The sequence below is a fragment of the Pipistrellus hanaki genome, assembly GCF_964339955.1.
Source record: "Pipistrellus hanaki genome assembly, chromosome: 16".
Classification (NCBI taxonomy): domain Eukaryota; kingdom Metazoa; phylum Chordata; class Mammalia; order Chiroptera; family Vespertilionidae; genus Pipistrellus; species Pipistrellus hanaki.
In genome coordinates this window covers 15,066,932-15,088,509 of record NC_140518.1, presented here as the reverse complement: position 1 = coordinate 15,088,509, position 21,578 = coordinate 15,066,932, and the positions used below count along the sequence as shown (strand labels likewise).

General features: G+C 55.6%; 1 protein-coding gene across 4 annotated transcripts in view; it reads left to right on the top strand.

The window, feature by feature from the left end:
* The window catches only part of ARSG (arylsulfatase G), an 83,756-nt gene that overhangs the window by 49,381 nt on the left and 12,797 nt on the right, over window positions 1-21,578 (top strand). For all 4 annotated transcript variants that reach the window (XM_084864090.1, XM_084864087.1, XM_084864088.1 and 1 more), the window contains 7 exons: window positions 978-1,165; window positions 3,509-3,556; window positions 5,046-5,157; window positions 6,944-7,081; window positions 7,697-7,878; window positions 8,808-8,888; window positions 19,667-19,775. In XM_084864090.1, coding sequence (XP_084720216.1) covers window positions 978-1,165; window positions 3,509-3,556; window positions 5,046-5,157; window positions 6,944-7,081; window positions 7,697-7,878; window positions 8,808-8,888; window positions 19,667-19,775 — 858 coding nt within the window. The remainder of the gene's footprint in view (window positions 1-977; window positions 1,166-3,508; window positions 3,557-5,045; window positions 5,158-6,943; window positions 7,082-7,696; window positions 7,879-8,807; window positions 8,889-19,666; window positions 19,776-21,578) is intronic.

Below are 21,578 nucleotides of genomic sequence, written 5' to 3'. Positions count from 1 at the left end.
GGCTGATGGGTGTTGTGAAGGTACGGTCTATTTGCATATTTCTCTTTTATTAGTGTAGATCAGTGTTTTCCAAAGTGTGGTACTCATACCCCCAGGGGTACGGGAAGAGTCTGGTGGGGGTACGTGTTGCACCGGAGTTTGGTGGGGATATGCACTGCACCGTGCTTAGCTTCGCCTAATTCTACGTTCTCATGAGTACGAGGGGTACTCAGTGTTACAAAAATTATAGAAGGGGTACACATATGTCAAAAGTTTTGGAAACACTGGTATAGATGAAGAATACTGAGCCATTGCTTCTAGGAGAAATACAAGGCTGGGTTCCTATGTGCCTCTGGCCACATTTTCATCAACTGATCAGTACAGAACCTTGTTTTGTGTGTGTTTCTGTTTAAGGGCAGCTTGTTTAACATATATTTTTGATTCATTAACATAGAACTCACAGCCCACAGCACTAGAACATATTCCTAAATGAAGCTTATAGAACATGTATATTTTCTCATAAGGCATATAACAGCCTTCCTGAGCTTAGGACCGCTGGCCAGCACTTCAGCCTTCTGCTCGAGGGCCGTTTCAAACAGTGAAATCAGCAACATGGAAGAACAAAAATGCAAAAGCCAGGGCACTGACTCTGAAAAGGAGGACACTTGCTTACAGAAATGAGAGCCAACTACAGCTGGGCCTGTGCAGGTCGGGTGGCTGAGATTTCCCAAAGGTCTGCCTGTGACTCTGTATAACCTCGTAAGAGCCACGGCGTACTGATTTCAGGGTTACAGATACATGTAAGAAATATGGAATCTTTGGATAAAGAGGATCCACTAAATATGTTGGATTGTATCCATTGGAATGACCTGTATGACCTTGGGTTAGTCCCCTTACTCCTCTGGGCTCCCTTTTCTTTACTTGTTCTACTGGGCGAGTTTTTTTGTTTTGTTTTGTTTTGTTTTTGAGAGATCTCTATCACTTCCCTTTCCACGCAGGTTTGTGGATTTCCATGCGGCTGCCTCCACCTGCTCGCCCTCCCGGGCCGCCCTGCTCACCGGCCGGCTGGGCCTGCGCAATGGAGTCACACACAACTTTGCCGTCACCTCTGTGGGGGGCCTTCCGCTCAACGAGACCACCATGGCCGAGGTGCTGCAGCAGGCCGGCTACGTCACCGGGATGATAGGTAACGTGGGTGCCCCACGGCCCCAGCCCCATCTCCCACTGCACCTACAGTCACACCTGGGTTCTCAAATGTCTCCTGTCTCGAACAGTTCGCTTCTCAGCCCAACAACCCTGTCATGCTGATACCTGAATGATCAGTCACGTGTCTCTCAGGTGACGAAGGAGACAATACAAGAGTATGAGTCAGCTTACCACTAAACCTCATGTTGTTAACATCTCAGGAAATTGTGCTGTGAATATTTGTGTGTGTGTGTGTGTGTGTGTGTGTGTGTGTTTTGCTTTCGTTGCTGCTTATTACTGCTACATTTTCATTTTTTTACTATACATTTAATTTCCGTTTTGTTGACTTTTCATTTATTTCATGTACATTTCATGTCCTTTTTGTTTTCAAAGTGCTTATTTGTAAATTAAACAGCACATTAGACATGTACTGCCTATGAGAAAGATTAAAACAGAGGGTCATTTGGTGGTGGGGAACGGGTTAATTCATTGACTTTGTTTCTAATGGGGAAAATGTGATTGGAGCAGCCTTCCCCAAACGAATTAAGTCTGAGAACTGAGGTTCCGCTGTCCTTGGCTGGCTGCTCGCCTTTGTGTAGCCCTAACTCGCTGCCTCGTCTGCGCCCGTCTGCTTTTTTGTTGATTTCTTGCTGTCTAAGCTAGGAAGGCTTTCGGCGGTAACTGTGAAGGCCTAACAGCGGGCTGAAGGGTATCTGAGCCATTCTCCTCTCATTCTAATAAGCCTAGAGCTAAGTGATTGCTTCTCTCGGCCCAGCCACTCAGAGAAATCACTTCTGCTCTGCTGTCCTTACTCTGTTGGCTTTTGTCCTGCTTGTTGCCTCTTGGTTGCCGTAGAGCGGCCTCAGACCATTCTGCCATCATTTGGCCTCAAGGAAGGGAAAAGGGGAGGCAGTGCTAGCCCACTTGTTCCCTTTTATCAGGAACACAGTCTTCTCAGCCCCAGAAGTGCACTTGCACCTTATTGGCCAGAGCTGGGTCACATGACCACTCTTTGTTGCAAGGAAGTCTGGGAAATGGTGGTGGTAGTGGTGGTGGTGGTGGGGGGGGGGTTGATTTGGCCTCAGGCACAGGTTCCCAACCCCAGGTTCCCAAAAACCACAGTTCTGGGAGCGGGATGAGTGGGGACCTGGGTGTAGGGCAGGCAAACAGCAGCGTCTGCCACACTGCCCGCCAGTGTGCTTTCCTTTCTCACGAAGCACCTCGTACTTAATCTTTACTTTGTGCCCGCGCTGGGCTGAGTGTTTATTTGCTCCATGTATGGCCGTGCCCTGGGTCTGGTTCGCCCTACACTCTATAGGGAGGAGGCCGAGTCCCAGGCAGGTGTGGAGACTTGTTCAGCGCCGCCTGGCCCCAAGCGGGTACAGGAGACAGGCGTGTCTGGTCCAACTTGGTCTCGTGTTTTGCTTCATTGCTGGTCTCTCCCCTGAGGCAACCCAGCCGTCCCGGCATTCGCCTCGGGCTGCCTGTGCTTGTTATTCCGACTCTCCAAGAGCCGGGTCCTGTGGGAACCCCGCCTCCTCCCCCCGGGCGTGAAGCTGGAGGGACGGTGTGCCGCCGAAGGGGCTGCAGCGAGGGCCCGCGGTTCAGATCTTTGAACCGCATTTGTTTCCGGGCCCCTTTGCCTGTGAGCGAGTCCCCCAGGCTCTTTACTCAGAGCAGAAAGAGCAGGTCAGAGAGGTCCAGCATAATCGGAGCACTTGGCTTACATCACCAGCCCTCCTCTCCCCCCACCCACCCCGGCCTGGACCTCAGGCATCGACAGAGCCAGGAGTCTGCTCCTTGGCAGCTGGGTAGGTGTTGGTGCACTTAACCCCAGTGGGGAGGCCGTTTCTCGTCCTTGCTCTGCGGGCTGTGGGCGTTGGCCAGAAAGGATGATGCTACCAGGCGTCTCTGAGACCGTGTGGGGCACTCACCTGCACCCTTGGCCGGGCCCCAGCCCAGGAGAGCAGAGTGGGGGTGCAGCTGGCTTGGGGGGGGGGTTTGCTGTGGGCACTGGAACCTCGTGGAGGGGCGAAGCTTAGCCTGCTGGCTTCGCTGGGCTCCCAGGAATGGCATGTCTTCCCCTCGCACTGCGTTCTCCTGTGGAGGCGCCGAGTCACCCTGGCTCGCTTTCTCTTTCCCCGTGGACTCCCTCTGGGCCCCACGGAGCAGGGCTTGGCTTTGGCACTGTGTTTGCAGCCTCATCATTTTGCAGCCAGATCTGGCCTTGCAGCCAGAACCCAGGGAAGGGTGACCTGATGGGGAACCGAGAGTGTGAGCAGCTCCCGGAGGGGCTGGGCCCCCAGGAGAGGCCTCTGAAAGTCTCTTTCTCGTTTCCCTGCAGGCAAATGGCACCTGGGGCATCACAGCTCTTATCACCCCAACTTCCGTGGTAAGAACTCTTTGGGGGCTTTGTTACCTGGGAAACGGGAAATAAGGACCTGCGTGTAAAAGGACTGGAGTAACCTGGAAGCCATCCTGCTCCTGAGTTGGGATGTCTTTGTTCACAGTATTCCCCCGGGTGCATTTGGGGTGCCTGGGCTCGATCTCACATCCTCCTCCCTGTCCCCTATCCTTGGTTCCTGTCTGCCCCCTGGCTCCCCATCGCCAGCCCCACTCTTCTCCCTGACGGGGTTCCTTGCATCTCAGGGGACATGGCTGATGTCCTAGTGTGGTAAGAAGTAAACATTGTCTGATGGGGCCACCCACGCAGGGACCCCGGCCCGGCGGGAGGAGTAGAGGAATCCCGTGGGAAACTTCACACTAAAGCTTGGGTTGGAGAAGAGACGGGATGAGAAAGGATCTCAGAAAAAAAGCCCACATGGATATTCATGCCTCAGTTTAACTCACAGCCTCCCCGGCCCCCCTCAGCACACCCCACACCCACACCCCACCTCAGTACCGCAGGGCCAGGCCCATCGGCTTCCTGAGGTCTAGCTGAAATGCCAGCCCTTCCTAGAAGCACTTTGAGATTTCTGCCCCACCCCACGCACGCCCAGCATCTGGGGGTAACGTCTTCCTCTGACCCAGGGGTGGGGAACACCTGGCCCGTGGGCCACGAAAGGCCCGCAGTCATTGGATCTGGCCCTGCCAAGGCATTAGGAGTGAGTTAAAGTTTGTCATTCACATCCACGTTTCTCTCTCTCGGCTCCTCCCTTCCACTGTCTTTGAAAATCAAGGGGGGAAATATCCTTAGGTGAGGATTAACCGCAGATATATATGTCTGACCAAATACATACAGCAGGCTGATTTCCGTTGGTCATTATGGCCCCTGGATGATGTCATAAATACCCAAATGGCCCTTGGCAGAAAAAAGGGTCGCGGCCCCTGACCTAATCGCTCTTGTTCTATGGATTCTCCGTCTCTTACAGCTTAATCTGTGTATATTACGTTCCCTTAGGACGGGAAGTATTTTGAGGGCAGAACCTATTCTTTAGTCCTTTACGGCGTCAGGCATGTATCCTGTTTCCCCGAAAATAAGACAGTGTCTTATATTAATTTTTTTCTCCCAAAGTTGTGCTAGGTCTTATTTTCGGAGGATGTCTTATTTTCAGGGAAACACAGGTAGTAGATTTTCAGCCAATACTTTCCCAGTGTCAGTAACTGCACCGGGATGGCAGGGGCTTAATCGTTCTCTCCACTTCCTCCCGCTCTGGGGTAAAGGATCACAGACTGTGTCCCAAACCGGGCCTTCCCGCCAGAACCCAGCAAAGTGTTTATTGCAGACTGCAAAGGGATATTCATCAAATGCTCTCTTAATCACGTCCTCTGTCGCACTGCGGTATGAGAAGGGGGAAGGTGACATTTTTGTCCCGGGTGTAAGAATGCAAGCTCCTGGGACGGAAGCCGAGTGGGGTGCTAACCAGCTGCTTCTCCTCCAGGGTTCGATTACTACTTTGGGATCCCGTACAGCCACGATATGGGCTGCACAGATAGCCCGGGCCTCGACCTCCCTCCGTGTCCGGCGTGCCCCCAGGGCGAGAGACCATCAAGGTAATTGGCTGTGGGGTCCAGAGCCACCAACCCTGGGGGTGTAGTCCACCAGGAGGAACTCAGAGGGGCTGACGGGACAGTCAAGACAGCAAAACAGCGCCCTGGCCCATGTGGTCCGTGGTCAGAGCGTCGGTCCATGCAGAAAGGGTCCCATTCAAGGGCATGCACCTGGGTCGTGGGTTCGATCCCTGTGCCCGGTCGGGGTGCATGTGGGAGGCAACCAGTTGATGTGTCTCTCTCACATCAATGTGTCTCTCTCTGTCTCTCTCTGCCCTTCCTTCCCTTCCTTCCACTCTCTCTGAAAAGCAAGGGGGGAAATATACTTAGGTGAGGATCAACAGCAAAAGAAAACAAAAAGACAGAAAGAAAGAAAGAAAGAAAAAAAAAAGAGCAAGAAAACTTCTAGCAACGGTGAGGCCAATAGAATTTCACAGAATTTCCTCATTAGAATTCGCCGGGTTCCTGGGACTGTTTGACTCTGCTGGGCAGAGCCCCGCATGGCCGGCCTCACAGTGGGGTTCCCTCCTCCTCTGCCTGCTGGCTTTGCTCCTGGGCACTCACCTGGCCCAGAGAGGAAGCACCCGGGGCTCCTTCCAAGCTCATCCCACTCCCCACCCTACAAATAAGCCTCATCTGGCATTGGACGGCCACGGGGCACTCATTTTCACACAGAGTCAGCGCACTGGGAAATGCTCACGACTGAAGTGGAGAAAGCAGGAAACAATCACCACCAGGGGGGTCATAGCTACCTAAGCGTTCATGCGGTCTAGTCAGTCAGGAGACACCACAGGAGTGTGCCAACAATGGGCCATCCACTCTGGTTGTGGACTAAGAGTTTTGTGGGTTTTTTTTTTTCTTTCTCATTGCATTTCCCAAAATTCAGTAATGAGCCTGCAATACATTAACGACCAGAAAAAGGTGATAAAGCCCTAACCAGTTTGGCTCAGTGGATAGAGCATCGGCCCGCAGACCGAAGGGTCCTGGGTTTGATTCCGGTCAAGGACATGTACCTCGGTTGCAGGCTCTATCTCCAGCCCTGGTCTGGGCGTGTGCAGGAAGCAACCAGGTCAGACTTTATTGATTTTTTTACAGAGAGGAAGCGAGAGGGACAAAGAGTTAGAAACATCGATGAGAGAGAATCATTGATCAGCTGCCTCCTGCGCACCCCCTACTGGGGATGTGCCCACAACCAAGGTACAGGCCAACGCTCTGTCCACTGAGCCAAACCAGTTTCAGCAACAGGTCAGACTCATTTTTCTCTGTAAGACCAAGGGCTGCGATTCTTTTTTCCTGGAGGGGCTATTGGATTGACCTCCATCCCCTCCCCCCCCCCCCCCCCCCGCCCCAATGGCTAAAGGTTCTCCAAATTCTCTACACATGGTTTGAAATTTTACAGTTGTCCCCGGCCATCTGCTGTTCTGCTGTCAGATGTTGTGCCTCATGACGTTGTCGCACCCCACGGACAAGCCATTTGGGGGGGACAGTGGGAGAAGCCAGGGATGGGTTCCTGATGGGCTGAGGGGCTCTGCTTCAGTAATTCAGTCTGTTTAGGCCTCAGTTTCCCTCCCAGCAATGTGGAAGCAGTAGAGCTCTTTCTCTTCAGAGGGAATGCAAGAGGGTCTGGTGGTGGTTTCACCCGCGGAGGAGGTGGCGGCTGGGAACCTCCGGGCGCCAGGCCGCTGAGGGGTTCGTAGTTAGGATTGTCCCTGCGTTAGAGCATCTTGCTCCGCCTCAGGACCGCGAAGGTCATGGAGCTGAATGCTCTCCTTCTGCGGTTTGCACCCAGGAACCCCGACCGGGACTGCTACACGGACGTGGCCCTTCCTCTGTACGAGAACCTGCGCATCCTGGAGCAGCCCGTGGACCTGGGCGGCCTCGCACACCGGTACGCCGAGAAGGCCAGCCAGTTCATCCAGCGTGCCAGGTGAGGAGTCCTCTGGCCCGAGTGCCTCCCTCCCCCTGCTCCCGTCCACCATGCCCCCTGGCCTCCCCCTGCTCCCGTCCACCATGCCCCCTGGTCTCCCTCAGCTCTGCAAAGCCACAGTGGGCCCCCTGCTCTATCCACTGAGTCAAACGGGCTAGGGCAGAATTTTTTTTTTTAAATCCTCACCTAAGGATATTTGTGCCACTGATCTTTAGAGAGAGCATGGAAGGGAGGGAAGGAAGGGGAAGGAGAGAGAGAGAGAGAGAGAGAGAGAGAGAGAGAGAGAGAGAAAGAGAAACATCCACTGGTTACTTCCTGTACATGCCCCGACCAGGCCGGGATTGGGCCTGCAACCCAGGTACATGCCCTTGACTAGGAATCAAACCCAGACCCTTTGGTCTGAGGGCTGACGCTCTAGCCACCGAGCCAAACCGGCCAGGGCTGCTCTCAGGTTTTAACTGGCTGACCAGGTCGCCTCCACATAGCCTAGGAAGGTTCGAGGCAGACACGCACTCCCCGAGCACGTGGGGTGGAGGTGTTCTGGGGCTTTGCTCTGAGGCCCGGGAGGGACAGGGACAGGCCCTCTGGAGGGTGACCGCGGGCTCTCTGTTCCAGCGCCAGCGGGAGGCCGTTCCTGCTCTACGTGGGCCTGGCCCATATGCACGTGCCCCTGGCCAGGACCCCGCGGGCGGCAGACCCGTACGCCGCGGGCCTCCGGGAGATGGACCGCCTGGTGGGCCACATCAGAGACGCAGCTGACCGCACGGCCAAGGGAAATACGCTCCTCTGGTTCTCAGGTGAGGTGGCGAGACCCAGCCTGCCTGACTGGGCGCCAACGGCTGACTGCGCGTGCGCCCTGAGAGCTGAGTCTGGTCATGTGATCGTCTTTCCCCGGGCAGGGGGCTCGATCCGAACTTGGGGCCCTGCCGGTGATGGCTGGGTTGAATGCTGAGCTCCTGTCCACCTGGGGCCTCCAACACTGAGCCCCTGGACAGGTTTGCTCAGAGAGGGCAGGTACCCCCCTGGCCCCTTCAGTCTTGATTAAGTCTTAATTAATGAATAACGTTGGCGTTGCCAACCTGTGGAGAGCTCAGACTGTTGTAGACTCCCTCTTCACCATCTGCCCTGTCCCGGGGACTCCGGGGGCTACTGGCTGCCAGCTCGCCAGGTCCCGTCTTCTGGCCGAGTGGAGCTGAACTGGCGGGCCATTCAGAGGCCCGCACGGCCCTGTGGGTCTCAGGTCCCGGTCGGAGGAGGGCAGGGGGTCAGAGCGCTGCGCTGGGCCCATAGACACCTGGACTTGAATCCATGGGCGACTGTGGAGAAGGTTGATGTCGACACACCTGTCTCTTCATGTGCAAAGGGAAGCTAACCATGGAGCCTCGTCCGTAGCATGTTGGAGGCTGTGAGATCATGTGTGTGAAGGGCTCATCCTAGGTTCTCAGTGGGCAGTGGCTGGGCTGGTGGCACGGGCGATGAGATGGCTAACGCTGTACAAGGCCAGGGTCCACGAGGCAGGGGCCTCCCGATGGGACCACCTCGGGGACGGGGAGCCCCGTCTTCGAAGGCCCTGCAGTGCTTCCAGGGCAGGGTCCCTGTGGATTGTACAGGCCCCTCCTCTCTCCGGTCTCCTGCTGTGCCCAGGGAGGTAGGGCTAGAGAGAGAGACTCAGCCAAAGTGCCCACTGGTTTGTTGACCTTCCCATGTTGCTCCTTCTGGTTTTTAGGCGACAACGGCCCGTGGGCTCAGAAATGTGAGCTGGCAGGCAGCGTGGGTCCCTTCACTGGATCGTGGCAAGTTCCTCGAGGTAGGGGCTCAGCGGGGCTGGTGGGTCCCACTGTGGGCAGGACATGGGTTCTATCTCCGGGCCTCAGGGCATCCTCGTGAACCAGGGACAAAGTCCTCAACAGCCACCAGGCCCCAGAAGAGACCCTGTGGGGCAGAGAGAGTCTCTGCTCAGCCCGGAGCATCCTGCTCTCGCCTCTCCTCCTGGGGCTCCCTCAGGACCACCCTCTCCCGACGAGCCACCCCTGGACCTGCCCACGACTGTGCTCTCCCTTTTCTTTCATCCCGACGTCCTTCCTCATTCTCCTCCCTTCTTTCCCTCCATCCACCCAACCATTAATTCACTTCATTCATCCAAGAATGAATGTGGAGCTCACTGAAGGTTTCTGTGTCCGTTGTCTCTAACACTTTTCATCCTGAAAGGTAGGTTCATTTCCATTTACGGATGAAGAGAGAGAGACTCCGAGAGACCACATAGCCTGTCCCCCGTCACACAGCTAAAGCTGGCGATCTCCCCACTGTGCCACACTGCCCTTCTCTGATCAAACATCCTTCAGCTCTCAGCTCCGTGTCCATCCGCTCTGACAGTTCGGTAGTGCGGACCAGACCCTGAAAAAGGCGCGTGCCTGCTGGTGCCTCGGCGTCTCCTCAGAGGATGTGTCCTGAAGAGAAATGACCAAGTGCGCCATGATGCTTATGCAGTGATGCCTGTTGGACATGGCTGCTGTCGATGGAGGAGTGTGAAACAGCTGCATATCACTGACCTGGAAGCATGTGCATGCAGTACTTTCCTGTGAAAACGCAGGTTGCAAAACATGTCAAGGCCCTGGCTGGTTTGGCTCAGTGGATAGAGCACCAGCCCTCGGACTGAAAGGTCCCAGGTTCGATTCCAGTCAAGGTCGGGAGTACGGGCAAGAGGCAACCCAATCGATGTCTCTCTCTCACATTGAAGTTTTTCTCTCTTTTTATTTCCCTTCCATTCCACTCTCTCTCTAAAAATCAATGGGAAAATATCCTCAGGTGAGGATTAATATTAAAAAAAACAAAACACACAAAAAAAAAAAAAAAAAAAAAAAAGCCCGGACCGGTTTGGCTCAGTGGATAGAGCGTCGGCCTGCGGACTGAAGGGTCCCGGGTTCGATTCCAGGCAAGGGCATGTACCTGGTTGCGGGCACATTCCCAGTGGAGGGTGTGCAAGAGGCAGCTGATTGATGATTCTCTCTCATCGATGTTTCTAACTCTCTATCCCTCTCTCTTCCTCTCTGTAAAAAATCAATAAAATATATTTAAAAAAAAAAAAAAAACACAAAAACAATAAGGAAGGGATAATTATATGGAAATAAGCATAGGTGTTCTTGGGAAAATTGTTAAAAGAGGCAAGAAAAGGAAACCAGTGATTAGCGGTAATTCTCTCTGGAGGATTGAAGTGTGATATATATATATATTTTGGCCACAACAAACTGGTATTATTTATATCCGAAAAAGTTAAAATACGTTTTTTAGATGGTGCTTGTATCCGAGGGGTTTGGAGGTAGGCGTGGCGGAGTCCCCCTGTGCCCGGGTTTTCCTGTTGTCCAGCTCGATCCTGAGCTGTGGCCTCCAGTGTCCAGGTCAAAGGACACAAAGTCCCTCCCCTATCCGTCGGGCAGAATATTTGTTGTCCCCAGGACTGTGACCTTTGTGCCCCTCATGGCCGGGGGCAGGAGGGATATGCCCGTCGTTGCTTCTTCTCTGGCAGTTTTCACCGGGTGTTCCTTGGCTCGGACCCTGGAGAACCTGAGGAGGGAGCGGCTGCCGAGCCTGTGCCACATGTCGGGTCAGGAGAGTGGGTCAGGGGTCAGGGCACCGGTGCCACGCCCCTCCCTGGGCAGTGAGCCGATACTTTGCCGTTCAGGGTTGGGCCTCTCCCTCTGTGGACCTCTCTGGTTCTCTCCTGTTCAAGAACACTGTAACCTACTTCTGGTTCCTGGAGAGCTGGTCCAGGAAGAGGTGCCAGGACTGGATGTGGGTGGCGACGTGTCTGGCACCCGGAACGGCAGCAGGTGTGAGCGGGGAGTGGCTGTTTGCGTTAGTGGGTCACAGGGCGACACCCGCAGGCCAGCTGCCACCTCCCACCCTCAGTTGGAAAGCCTGGAGTTAGAACTCTCCAGGGAGAAAATCCAGAAGGCATGGAAACCAAGGAGGCGAGGGGGTGGGGGGGACAGGGTCTATCGTAAGTGGCTCCTCTGTGGGGAGCTCTCTGTTCCCCAAAAGGTGACCTCTGGGCCTCCTGCCTGAGGACCTGCCTCGTCTTGTCTCTTCCCCGTCCTGGGAGGCAGTTTGGGGAGAGGGATTCCAGCTGAAGGTTGTGGCCGGGAGGCCCATTCTCTGAGGGAAGCACGTTGCCTTAGGAGAAACACACTTACTAGCTGGGCAACCTGCTCTGCCCTTTTCCTTCCTTTAGCTGAGCACCTGCTGTGGGCCCTGCACTCGGTGCTGGGGACACAGGTCACCAAAGGCCCTGGCTGGAGGGGATGGTGAAGTTCTGACTCAGTGAGCCTGGGATGGCGAAGAGATGCTACCTTTCCAATAAGCACCTGGGTGACGCTGATCGTCTACCCCAGGGACCCCACTTGGAGAATCACCAACCTAGAGTGTCCACATCCAGACCATCTTGATTCTAGAGTCATCCAAGTCTGGAACTTCCAGATGTGAGCCAGCTGTTGTCGAGGCGTGGTCCGGGGACCATTAGCGCCATCTGAGGACTTGTTAGCAATGCAGGTTCTAGGTCCCCCTACCACCTCCCTTCCCTCCCCCCCTCGCAGCCCAGACCTGCTGAATCAGGAACTCTGGGTTTGTGGCCCAGAAATCTGTGGCAGTAACCACACATGACTAGTTAAATTCAAATTCAAATTCAAATTCAGTTCCTTGGTCACTTTAGCCACACACACTTTAAGGGCTCAGAAGCCATGTGTGGTGGGCAGCTACCCTATTGGATGGTGCAAATAGAAAACATTTGCATGATGGCAAAGACTTCTATTGGACAGAATGGGAGCGGACACATCAGCAGGTCATCCTGCTGCAGGGTCCTGCCGTGATAGCAGGACGCTCAAGGGCCTCTCGTCCACGGGGAGGGCGGCAGGAAGGCTCTCCTGAGTGGCTGGTTTTGGAGCATGAGGAGGAGACGGCCGGGGTTTGTGAGGGAGGCCTGACGTGGTATCTGAGTGGCAGGCACAGCCCCTGAATTCGTGGTGGGGCTGGGCTGGATCCATTCTTCTTTCCTCAGGAGATCCTGAAGGCCAACTTGGCCTAAGGCTAAATGCTAGGTGTACCGGTTAATAATGCGGATTTTTTTTTTTTTTTTTTTTTTTTTTAGTAGATGGAGTTACACATATGTTGATATATATACAATTTGATAGGTATGCTATTTTGTTGTATTGACAACAGCTTCAAAACTTCATATGTCAAATTTGCTGAAGGTGTTAACATCATAGATATCTTTACACTTCATTTTGTGCCAAAAAAAGAACATTTGAGGGAGGTTTTAATTCATTACTTTATTTTGAAGAAAAGTGCTGCTGAGAGTTATCATATACTTCGGGAAGCTTATGGTGAACGTGCTCCATCTCAGGAAACCTGTGAACCCTGGTTTAAATGCATTAAAACTGATGATTTCGATGTGAAAGACAAAGAACATCCAGGTCAACAGAAAAACTTTAAAGACCAACAATTACAAGCATTATTGGATGAAGGTGCCTGTCAAACTCAAAAACTCAAAGATTAAACGTTGCTCAGCAAACCATTTCTGATCATTTACAAGCAATGGGAAAGATTTTAAAGGAAGGAAAATGGATGCCACATCAACTGAAAGAAAAACAAATGGAAAACCGAAAAGTCATCAGTAAAATGTTGCTTCAACAGCATGAAAGAAAGTCTTTTTTGCATCGAATTGTGACTGGTGGTGAAAAGTGAATTTATTTTGAGAATCCCAAGCACACAAAATATGGGTTGATCCAGGTCAACCATCAACATGGACTAAAAGGCCAAATCGCTTCAGAAAGAAGACAATGCTCTGCCTTTGGTGGGATCAGGAAGGCGTGGTGTATTATGAGCTTCTAAAATCAGGTGAAAACGTTCATACTGATCTCTATCGACAACAAATAATCAATTTGAACCACACTTTGATCATGAAACGACCAGAACATGCCAGAAGACACGGCAAAGTAATTTTGCTTCATGATAACGCACCATCACACACTTCAAAACCAGCTAAAGACACACTAAAAGATCTTGCCTGGGAAGAATTAATCCACTCGCTGTATTCGCCAGACCTTATTCCTTCAGATTACCACTCGTTCCTATCGGTGGCACAGGCACTTTCTGAACAGCACTTCAAAACGTACGAAGAAGTGGAAAATTGGGTCTCTGAATGGTTTGCCTCAAAACATACAAAGTTCTATTAAGACGGTATCCACAAATTACCTGAAAGGTGGAGAAATGTGTAGCTAGCCATGGACATTACTTTGAATAAAGCACTTTTGGTGTTTCTCTTGAAATTATCCTGTTTTCTTTTATTTTAAAATCTGCCATTGTTAATTGGTTTATATCAAATCCGAATTATTAGCCGGTTAATATCTAATTTAATCTGCATTATTAACCGGTTAAGAGCTAATCGCATTATTAACCTGTACATCTAGTACGTCCTCATCTTCATTCCCCAAACCAGCTTTCTGTCAGCTATTCCTCCTGCACCGAAAGCTGCTGGGGGCTCAGGGAAGCCAGGCAGAGCCTGTGTGGAAGGCGTGTGGCCAGGGCTCAGGTCCGGAGGTGAGCTGGGATCCTTCTAGACCACCTGTTCCTCATCGGTGGAATGCCTGCACCTCCTGCTGTAAGGGGGCCGGTCTCAAGAGCAGATGAAAGAGAGAAGACAGTCAGTGTTTTTGCAACCGAGGAGGACAAACAGTACCCAGAGCCTGGCTCTTTCCTCTCTGCGGCCAGCCCGCTGCGTCAGGCACGTGCTGCCTTCCCCTGCTCCCAGGCCCAGGCCCCCTCCTGGTCTTCCCTTGCCTTTTCTGGCCACCTGCCTTGCTCAGCTGATGGGCTGAGGCAGTGTCTCCTGGGGTCACAGCTTCACCCCGTGCAGGAGTGAGGGCACTCCCCGGGGCTTGTGCCCTGCAGGGGTGAGGAGAAACCAAACTGGGGGAGGGGGCAGGCAGGAGGCCACCCAAAGTGGCCCTGCCTTCCCCCAAACAAAGGGGACGTGTGCTGTCTGCCCACTGCTGACCCCAAGCGCTCGGCCCAGGCCCGGCCTGGCCCAGAGCAGCTGCCCTGCCCACTCTGTCCCGCAGCAGACCCCGCTCCCGCCCAGGACAGAACCAGCGCCGTGTTTGTCCCCTCACAGACGGCTCCTCTGTCTGGAAACTCTCTCTTTGTTGTTTTATTTGAAGAGCAGAGCTGTTCCTTCCTCCCCTGGGTGATGAGGAAACGCTCTGTTGAGTTTGGCATCCCCAGCACGAAGAGACCTTGGTTGTTTGTAATCTGATGCTATCAGGTTGTTGCATAAGCTTTCCCACTGGGACAGGGCTCTGCAGGGGCCTTCTGCCCCCTGTGGGAGGGATGGGGGCGACAAGTCGGAGGTGGGCTGGGGGAGGAAGCACGGGACAAGGGGGTGGCTGCTGGCTCTGGTCGGGGGCAGGGGGGTTGAATTGTGTGGGTCACCAGGCCTGGAACGCCCCCATTTTCACACGTCAGGCCCACCAGGCCAGCCCGCGTCCTCAGTCCCCACGGAGGCCTGGCTGCCCTTTGGTTCTGGAAAGCCCGTCAGCTCCGGGCACCCTTGGCAAGGGCGTGTGTTTCTATTTAGGAAGGAAGCCGGCTGTTCAGAGGCTGGCGGACGTGCACGCCTCAGCACAGGCGTGTTCTCTGCCCAAGCCACCGATCCGGACGCCTTCGCGGGCCGGGCAGGGGATCCGAGTGGCCAGGTGTCCGTGTCATCGGCATCGGCCGGTCAGGGATTCAGGACCCTGGAGACTGGGTCCTGTCCAAAGACGTAGAAAATCAGTTTAAACAAAACCAAACCATCCTCACCAAACCACGCGTCAGAGGGCTCAGCTCAGTGTGTGAGCCATCAGGTGGCAACTTCGTCTGTGCTCTGCCTGTAGGTAATTTTCAGTTGTTGTTGTTGTTGTTGTTTTTAACATATTTTTATTGATTTGGGGGAGGAAGGGAGGAAGAGAGAGAGAGAGAGAGAGAGAGAGAGAGAGAGAGAGAGAGAGAGAGAGAGAAATTATGAGAGAAAGAAAGATCATGAGAAAGAATCATTGATCGGCTGCCTCCTCCAAGACCCCTACATGTGCCCTGACCGGAAATCAAACCATGACCTCCTGGTTCATAGGTCAATGCTCAACCACTGAGCCACGCTGGCCGGGCAGTTTTTCGATTTGTGGATGGTACTTCACGGCAGGCACCGTGCCAAAGGCTCTTGCTTCGAATTTCACACACATTCACTTCTGTAGCTTTCCCCCCAGCCCCGGGAGAGAAATGCCATCATGTTTGCCCTTCGTGGCCGGGGAGACTGAGCCGGACGGGGTGTTCAGAGTTCTGCCTCAGGCCACCCAGCGAGCAGCATGGCCCTGGAGCCAGACCTGGGGTCTGCGGGTGCCCAAGGAGCCTCCCAATCACCCTGCTAACATCCCTCAGACCCCCGGCACCGGGGCCCCCTGCCCCCGAGTCCCCCTGGACCTCGTAAGCCGGAGAAGGGGCATGTGCTGTCTTCCTGACTCAGTGTGGCCCTGCATCCCTCCGGGGAGAGGCTGCTGCTCCTGAGTGTGGCCGGCCCTGCCTCCATGCCCGGGGGAGGCACGTCTCTGCCGTAGCCAGGGAGGACCAGGGAGGCAGCTCCGTGAATCACGGTTCTGTTTATCCTTCGGTTGCTGGGGCTAAATAGTTACTGCTTTAAGTAAGAGGCTCTGCCTTAATGAGAGCCATCGCTCACCGCAGGCGCACTGCAAGGCGCTCTCACGCCCGTGGGCAGGCAGGCCTTTCCCAGCAGAAACCCACACGCAGCCAGCGCTTCTCATGTGCGCGCCACGCTCGGGGGAGGGCGAGGGCTCATCCTCGCCAAGCAGTGGCTTCTGGAATCAGAGAGTTCGTAGACATTTACTCTACGGGCTCACCTGTTCTTATGACAACTCACGGGTTCCTGTTCACGATCGTGCGTCTAAAAGGTGCAGAGGTGTGGGCAGCATAAAACCCTGTGGTTGAAAGCACGAGGCTGCATTTGATTTTCACTCAGTGCGTAGTGTCCACTTTGTGGCCGTGTCCCCGCCCACCTGCTCCTGGAATGGACGCTCCTCACCGGCGTGCATCCCGGGCCGGTGAAGTCACGGTTCCTGGGGAAGGGTCCTCGGCGTGGGCATTTTTCAAGGCTCCCCTCACGCGTCTACCATGCATTCAGGGATGAGTGGGCACGCCGTCCTAGAAGATTTAATGGCTGAGAGGGTTGGCTGTGTGATTAGACCTGGACTCAAATCCTGGCTCTCGCGTCTGCTAGCTGTGTGACCTTGGGCAAATTCCTTAACCTCTCTGAGCTTCGGTTTCTTCATCTGAAAAACGGGCGTAAGAAGCACCTGGCTCTCCAGGTGATCGAAAGGATTCAAGGAGGGAAGCCCTCCGAGTTGCACCCAGGGGTGCTTACCTCGGCGCGTAGGCAGGGCTCTGTGAACAGGAGGCGCTCGTGTTGCTGTAGTTTAACTGGAAATGAGGTCCCATTCGTAGGAGCAGGCGGCACTGGGCAGTCCTGGGGGCCCGGAGGCAGCGCCCCTGGGATTCGCCTCTGCTGGTGCCGACAAGTCACAACGAGGAACGTTCTTTTGATCACCAGACCCCACAGCCCTGGGCACCCATGGGAAACGCCAAGTGGATTTTGTGAGTCTGTCTACCCCCAGCAGTACCGCAGACGCTGGGATTCAGAGTAAGACTGGGGTCACACACTTTTATAACTGCTTGTGCACACCCCGGGTGCATTTCAGATAGTAGATGGCTTTCGATTGTGAGGTCTCTGGGCGTGGCTGGGATTTTGAACCCTGGCTCTCTGTGAGAGCCAGAACCCAGGGCGCAGCCAGACGTGGGGGTGTGGGGGGAGGGAGAGGGGTGGGCCCCCCAGTGGACCTGCCGAGGGCTTCGCTCAGCCAGCCCTCTTCTCGCCTCCTCTTAGCTCTGAGCCTGTGAACTCTGCCCTGGGTTGGCATGTACACGTCTTATAACTGACCGAGTGCCTTGCAGCCCCTCCAGCTCTCAGCCCTCTGCTGCAGTAGGGCAAACACGGAAACTGTCTCCTCTGAAAACAGCAAACACAGAAGCTTGTGGCAAACAAGCAGACTCCCCAGTGGCGGAGGCCCATTAGCCGGCTTGTTCATTAGGGGCCAGCGCACAGTTCTGGAAACATCCGGAGGCGGAGACCAGCTCCCGGGCCGACCCTGGGGCCCTCGCCCGCCACGCACAGCGCTCTCGCCCGCCTTCTGGTTGGCTGTCAGCACTGTCGGCTCACTTCACAGCTAAAGCTTCACCTTCCTTAGCATCTGGCCTCAGCGGCTAAGCAGACCTGTCCGGAGTGCGTGCACCCTGGACATGCAAATGAAGATTCCATGGTCCATCCACTTGACCCTCCCATCTCCCCCCCCCCCCCCCCCCCGGCTTCCACATAAATTCCCCTCGTGGGCGTGGAATTCTCTGCAGAGCTCTGCACAGGCAAGCGTGGACCCTCCCTGCCTGCCTGCTCGTTGGCCTTCAGCTGGGGCGTAAGCCATGCACCCGCAGCCGCGTGGGCGTGCGTTCCGTGCTTCCTGTGGCTCTGGACTAGGGGTGTCGAACTCAATCAGAGAAGGGGCCAAAATCTAAAATCCAGCCTAAATCGCGGGCCGAATGGTTTACTGAACAGTCATAAACTGACAATGTCATAAACTGACAGCGGAGTGCAGTGATGACAGCGCGGTGCGGGCCACATTGCAAGGCCTGGCGGGCTGGATTTGGCCCGCGGGCCTTGTGTTTGACACATGTGCTCTGGACCCTCTCGCCATGGGCATCGTGGTTGGAGTGGCTCTGTGTGTTTGTGGGAGGGGTGCTTCTCGTGCGGAAGACTGTCTCTGAGACCTTTTGGGCCAGGCCAGAGGGCTCCCCGTCCAGCCCGCACAACGCCACTTGGTTTCGAGAGCCCCACACCCCTGACCATGAACAGTCCCAGGAGGGGAGCTGTTCTGTGTGTTGACTGTCACTTTAACGCTTCGGGCACTCGGAAGCTGGCTATGAGAAAGTCTCCGGGGTGGCATGTAGGGCCAGGACCGTGGGCCTGGGCGGGCTGGCCTGAGGGCAGCGGGGCAGACCCCTCGGTCTTGTTGCCCCTCCTTCCCGTGGCCGTGGCTCTCCCATGCACGCCAGCCGGACGGGGGAGTTGCATGACCACGGTCCGTGGGAGCCTCGCACGCCTGCCCCGGCGGGGCTTTCCACACGCTAACGTTGCGGAATCCCTGGCTCAGCCAGGATGCGGGTGGGGTGTGTGTGGGAGTGGGGAGGTCACGGTTAGCTCAAGGCAACATGCATTCAGGATGTTTCCATCAACCATGACCTCATCTCCTCCGGCCCGCCGGTCATCGTTAAACCGGTGGTCACGTTGGCCTTGGCGGACACAGAAAGAATTCCCTTCGTTAGCAAAGTGGAAATTCATAGATTGCACAGCGATTGCTCTCGCCTCCTCCTCCTGAGAGGCCAGAGGTTGGAACTGTTACTAATGCGTCTCCACGACATCAGAACAACTCATGGATTCAAGGAAAAAAAACAAAGCAAAGCAAAGACAACAGTGAAACCCGGGCCAGACCCGCGCGGGGCGTTGGGCAGATCACATAGCTGGGGAATGTTCTGCTTTGCCTGTCTTCAAAGAGCTGTATTTTTTTTTTAATACATTTTTTAAATTGATTTCAGAGAGGAAGGGAGAGGGAGAGAGAAATGGAAACTTCAATGATCAGAATCATTGATCGGCTGCCTCCTGCACACCCTGCACTGGGGATCGAGCCCACAACCGGGGCACGTGCCCTGACCAGCGATCGAACCTCGACCTCCTGGTTCATAGGTCAATCACCGAGCTGTCGCGACCGGGCCAATTGTATATTTTCATCTGAAACGATTCCATTATATCCAGTAGAAAGACAGAGCACTTGCTTTAACAGGTATTCATTAAGTACCCGTGTCCTGGGCCCGGGAGCAGTGAAGTCTCACCGTGTGGATTCACCATCAGCCCGTAAACCAGACGATGTGAAGCGTGAAGTGTCCTGAAGGAAATAGGGAGGGACAGAGGCCACTCCTTGCGTATGTTGAGTCCAGTAAAATAGAAGCATGTATTGAAAGATATTAACCACCTGAATAAAAATAGCTGGTTATGCCCTGGCCAGTTTGGCTCAGTGGATAGAGCGTCGGCCTGTAGACTGAAGGGTCTCGGGTTTGATTCTGGTCAAGGGCATGTCCCTCAGTTGCAGGCTCCTCCCCAGGCCGGGCCCTGATCAGAGCTTCTGCAGGAGGCAACCAATTGATGTGTTTCTCTCTGTCTTTCCCTCTCTCTTCTACTCTCTCTAAAAAAATCAATGGAAAAATGTCCTTGGGTGAAGATTTAAAAAAATATGTTGTAAAAAAAACAAAAACATAGCTGGTTACTGTTGTGTTCTCAGAGGCTCCTGGTGGGCCCCTGAGGGAGGGACCGTTGTGCCAGAGGGCGGCTGCGAGACGGGGAGCCCGGAGTCACCTGTCAACGCACCCACTGCCCCTCCTTTCCAGGGGGAAGCCCAGCCAAGCAGACCACCTGGGAAGGAGGCCACCGGGTCCCGGCGGTGGCGTACTGGCCTGGCAGAGTCCCCGGCAATGTCTCCAGCGCCGCCTTGTTAAGGTAGGAGACCCACGTGACCTGGGGTTTACCGCCAGGAAATCTCAGGGGCTCGCGTGGTGAGGGACCTCCTCCCTCCTGCCTCTGCCAGGTGTCCCCGGGCGGCTCCGAAGCTCCGATGGAGCAGCCTGGGCCCGGGCCTGTCTTCCGATATTGGTCTGGCAGCTGGTCTGGCAGCCGTGGGACCTTCTCAGTTGTCTGAGTGAAGGGGGCGCTGGGCGGGCTCCTGACCGGGTGGTGTGTCTGCCCAACAGAACAGCCTCTCCCTTCTGCCCTGGCCCCACCTGGTGGGAGGAATCGTCGGCGCTGTGGGGATGGGGGATGGGGTGCAGGTGTCCGAGGGGTGCTGTGGGAAGCCAGCCCTTCACCGGCAATCACATGGCCCCAAGAAAGGAGTGTAGATGTCCCCGTGCCCTGGAGGACGGGGAGGGGCGGGGGGAGAAGGTGGCAGGGAGAGAGGTGGGCGGGGGTGGGGCCCCCAGGCTGTCGCGGAGGAAATGAACCCTTAGTGAGGGCTTTCGTCCTACGGCAACGAAGCTTCTGCCAGGAGCGGGCCCCTGGGTGCTGCCTGCGTTAGGAGGGCAGCGTGCCTGTGACATCCCGCCCGCGCTCTCAGCTCCTTATTGGGGCAGATCGCGTCCCCGGGGCCAGGACTTGGCTGGGGGGCCGTCGGAATGCAGCGCCAGGCAGCGTATCCATCGGGGGGCGGTTCACTCACTCACTCACTCACTCAGGGCTCTGCCTGTGCTCCCGGGCTGGGGGATTGGGTCTGCTGGAAGACTACTTCGTTTCCGCAGGTTCTTCATCATTAGCGGAGGGTCCCGGCCGAGGGAGCACAGCGTTAGGAGAGGAAGGCAGGCTGCACGGGCCCGGAGGCGGGTGAATGGCTCTGATGCCAGAGTGGGAGCGGGAGCCCAGGACTCGGGGTCGGCCCCGCACAGTCAGGAGGCCTGCGGTCCCGTGCTGTCAGCCGCCGGGCGGGCGGAGGGCCAGGCGGGCTGCTGTATGGGGCCCACGTGGGGCGCACCGCCAGGCGGTGCTCACAGGCCGGCTGCACACGCACCACAGCCCGGCGGCTGCCGTTACATCACCGAGGCTGCACGGCTTCTCCCGAGAGCGGTGTTTCCACCTGGATCCACCCGGCGCTGGCGGTGACGGAATTGCATCAGCTTGTCGGCCATCTGGGGCCGCAGAGGCGATAGTGGCCTCGGGGATGGCTCGGGGGTGGCTCGGGGGCTGCGGGTACAGGTGACGCTCGCCGAGGGCGCCGGGAACTTTCCCCGGACAGCACCGTGGACGCGAGCTGCGCCTCATAGGATAGCGTTTGGCGTTAGACCGTCTCGACCGTAGCAGGACGGCGTGTCTCCATGGACTCCACCCTCGTGTTTCCCCGCGGGGATCCGTGCACACTCTCGGGGAGCACACTTGCTGCCAGGATCGGCCAGCTGCCTGTCCCCAGGGTTCGTTCGGGAGAAGGACACTAACACGCCCCGCCCTTCCGCCCGGGGTGCTTACCCCCGGGGCATCACTGCTCAGAGGATGGGCATTGAGCAAGAAACCCGGCGTGTGCCCCGACCCGGATTGGAGCTGGTGACCTTCCAGTGCAAGGGACAACGCTCAACCAACTGAGCCACGCTCGCCGGGGCATCGGGCCCATTTCACAGAACAGAAAACCGAAGGCCCCGGAGCTGCACAGGGGGCAGCACTGGGGGGTGAGCCCAGGCCACGCCCGGCCGCCTGGGGGAGCAGAGACCCGGGTGGAGCGTGAGGGAAGCACAGGCGCGGAGGGCGGGCCACTCGGGAGGC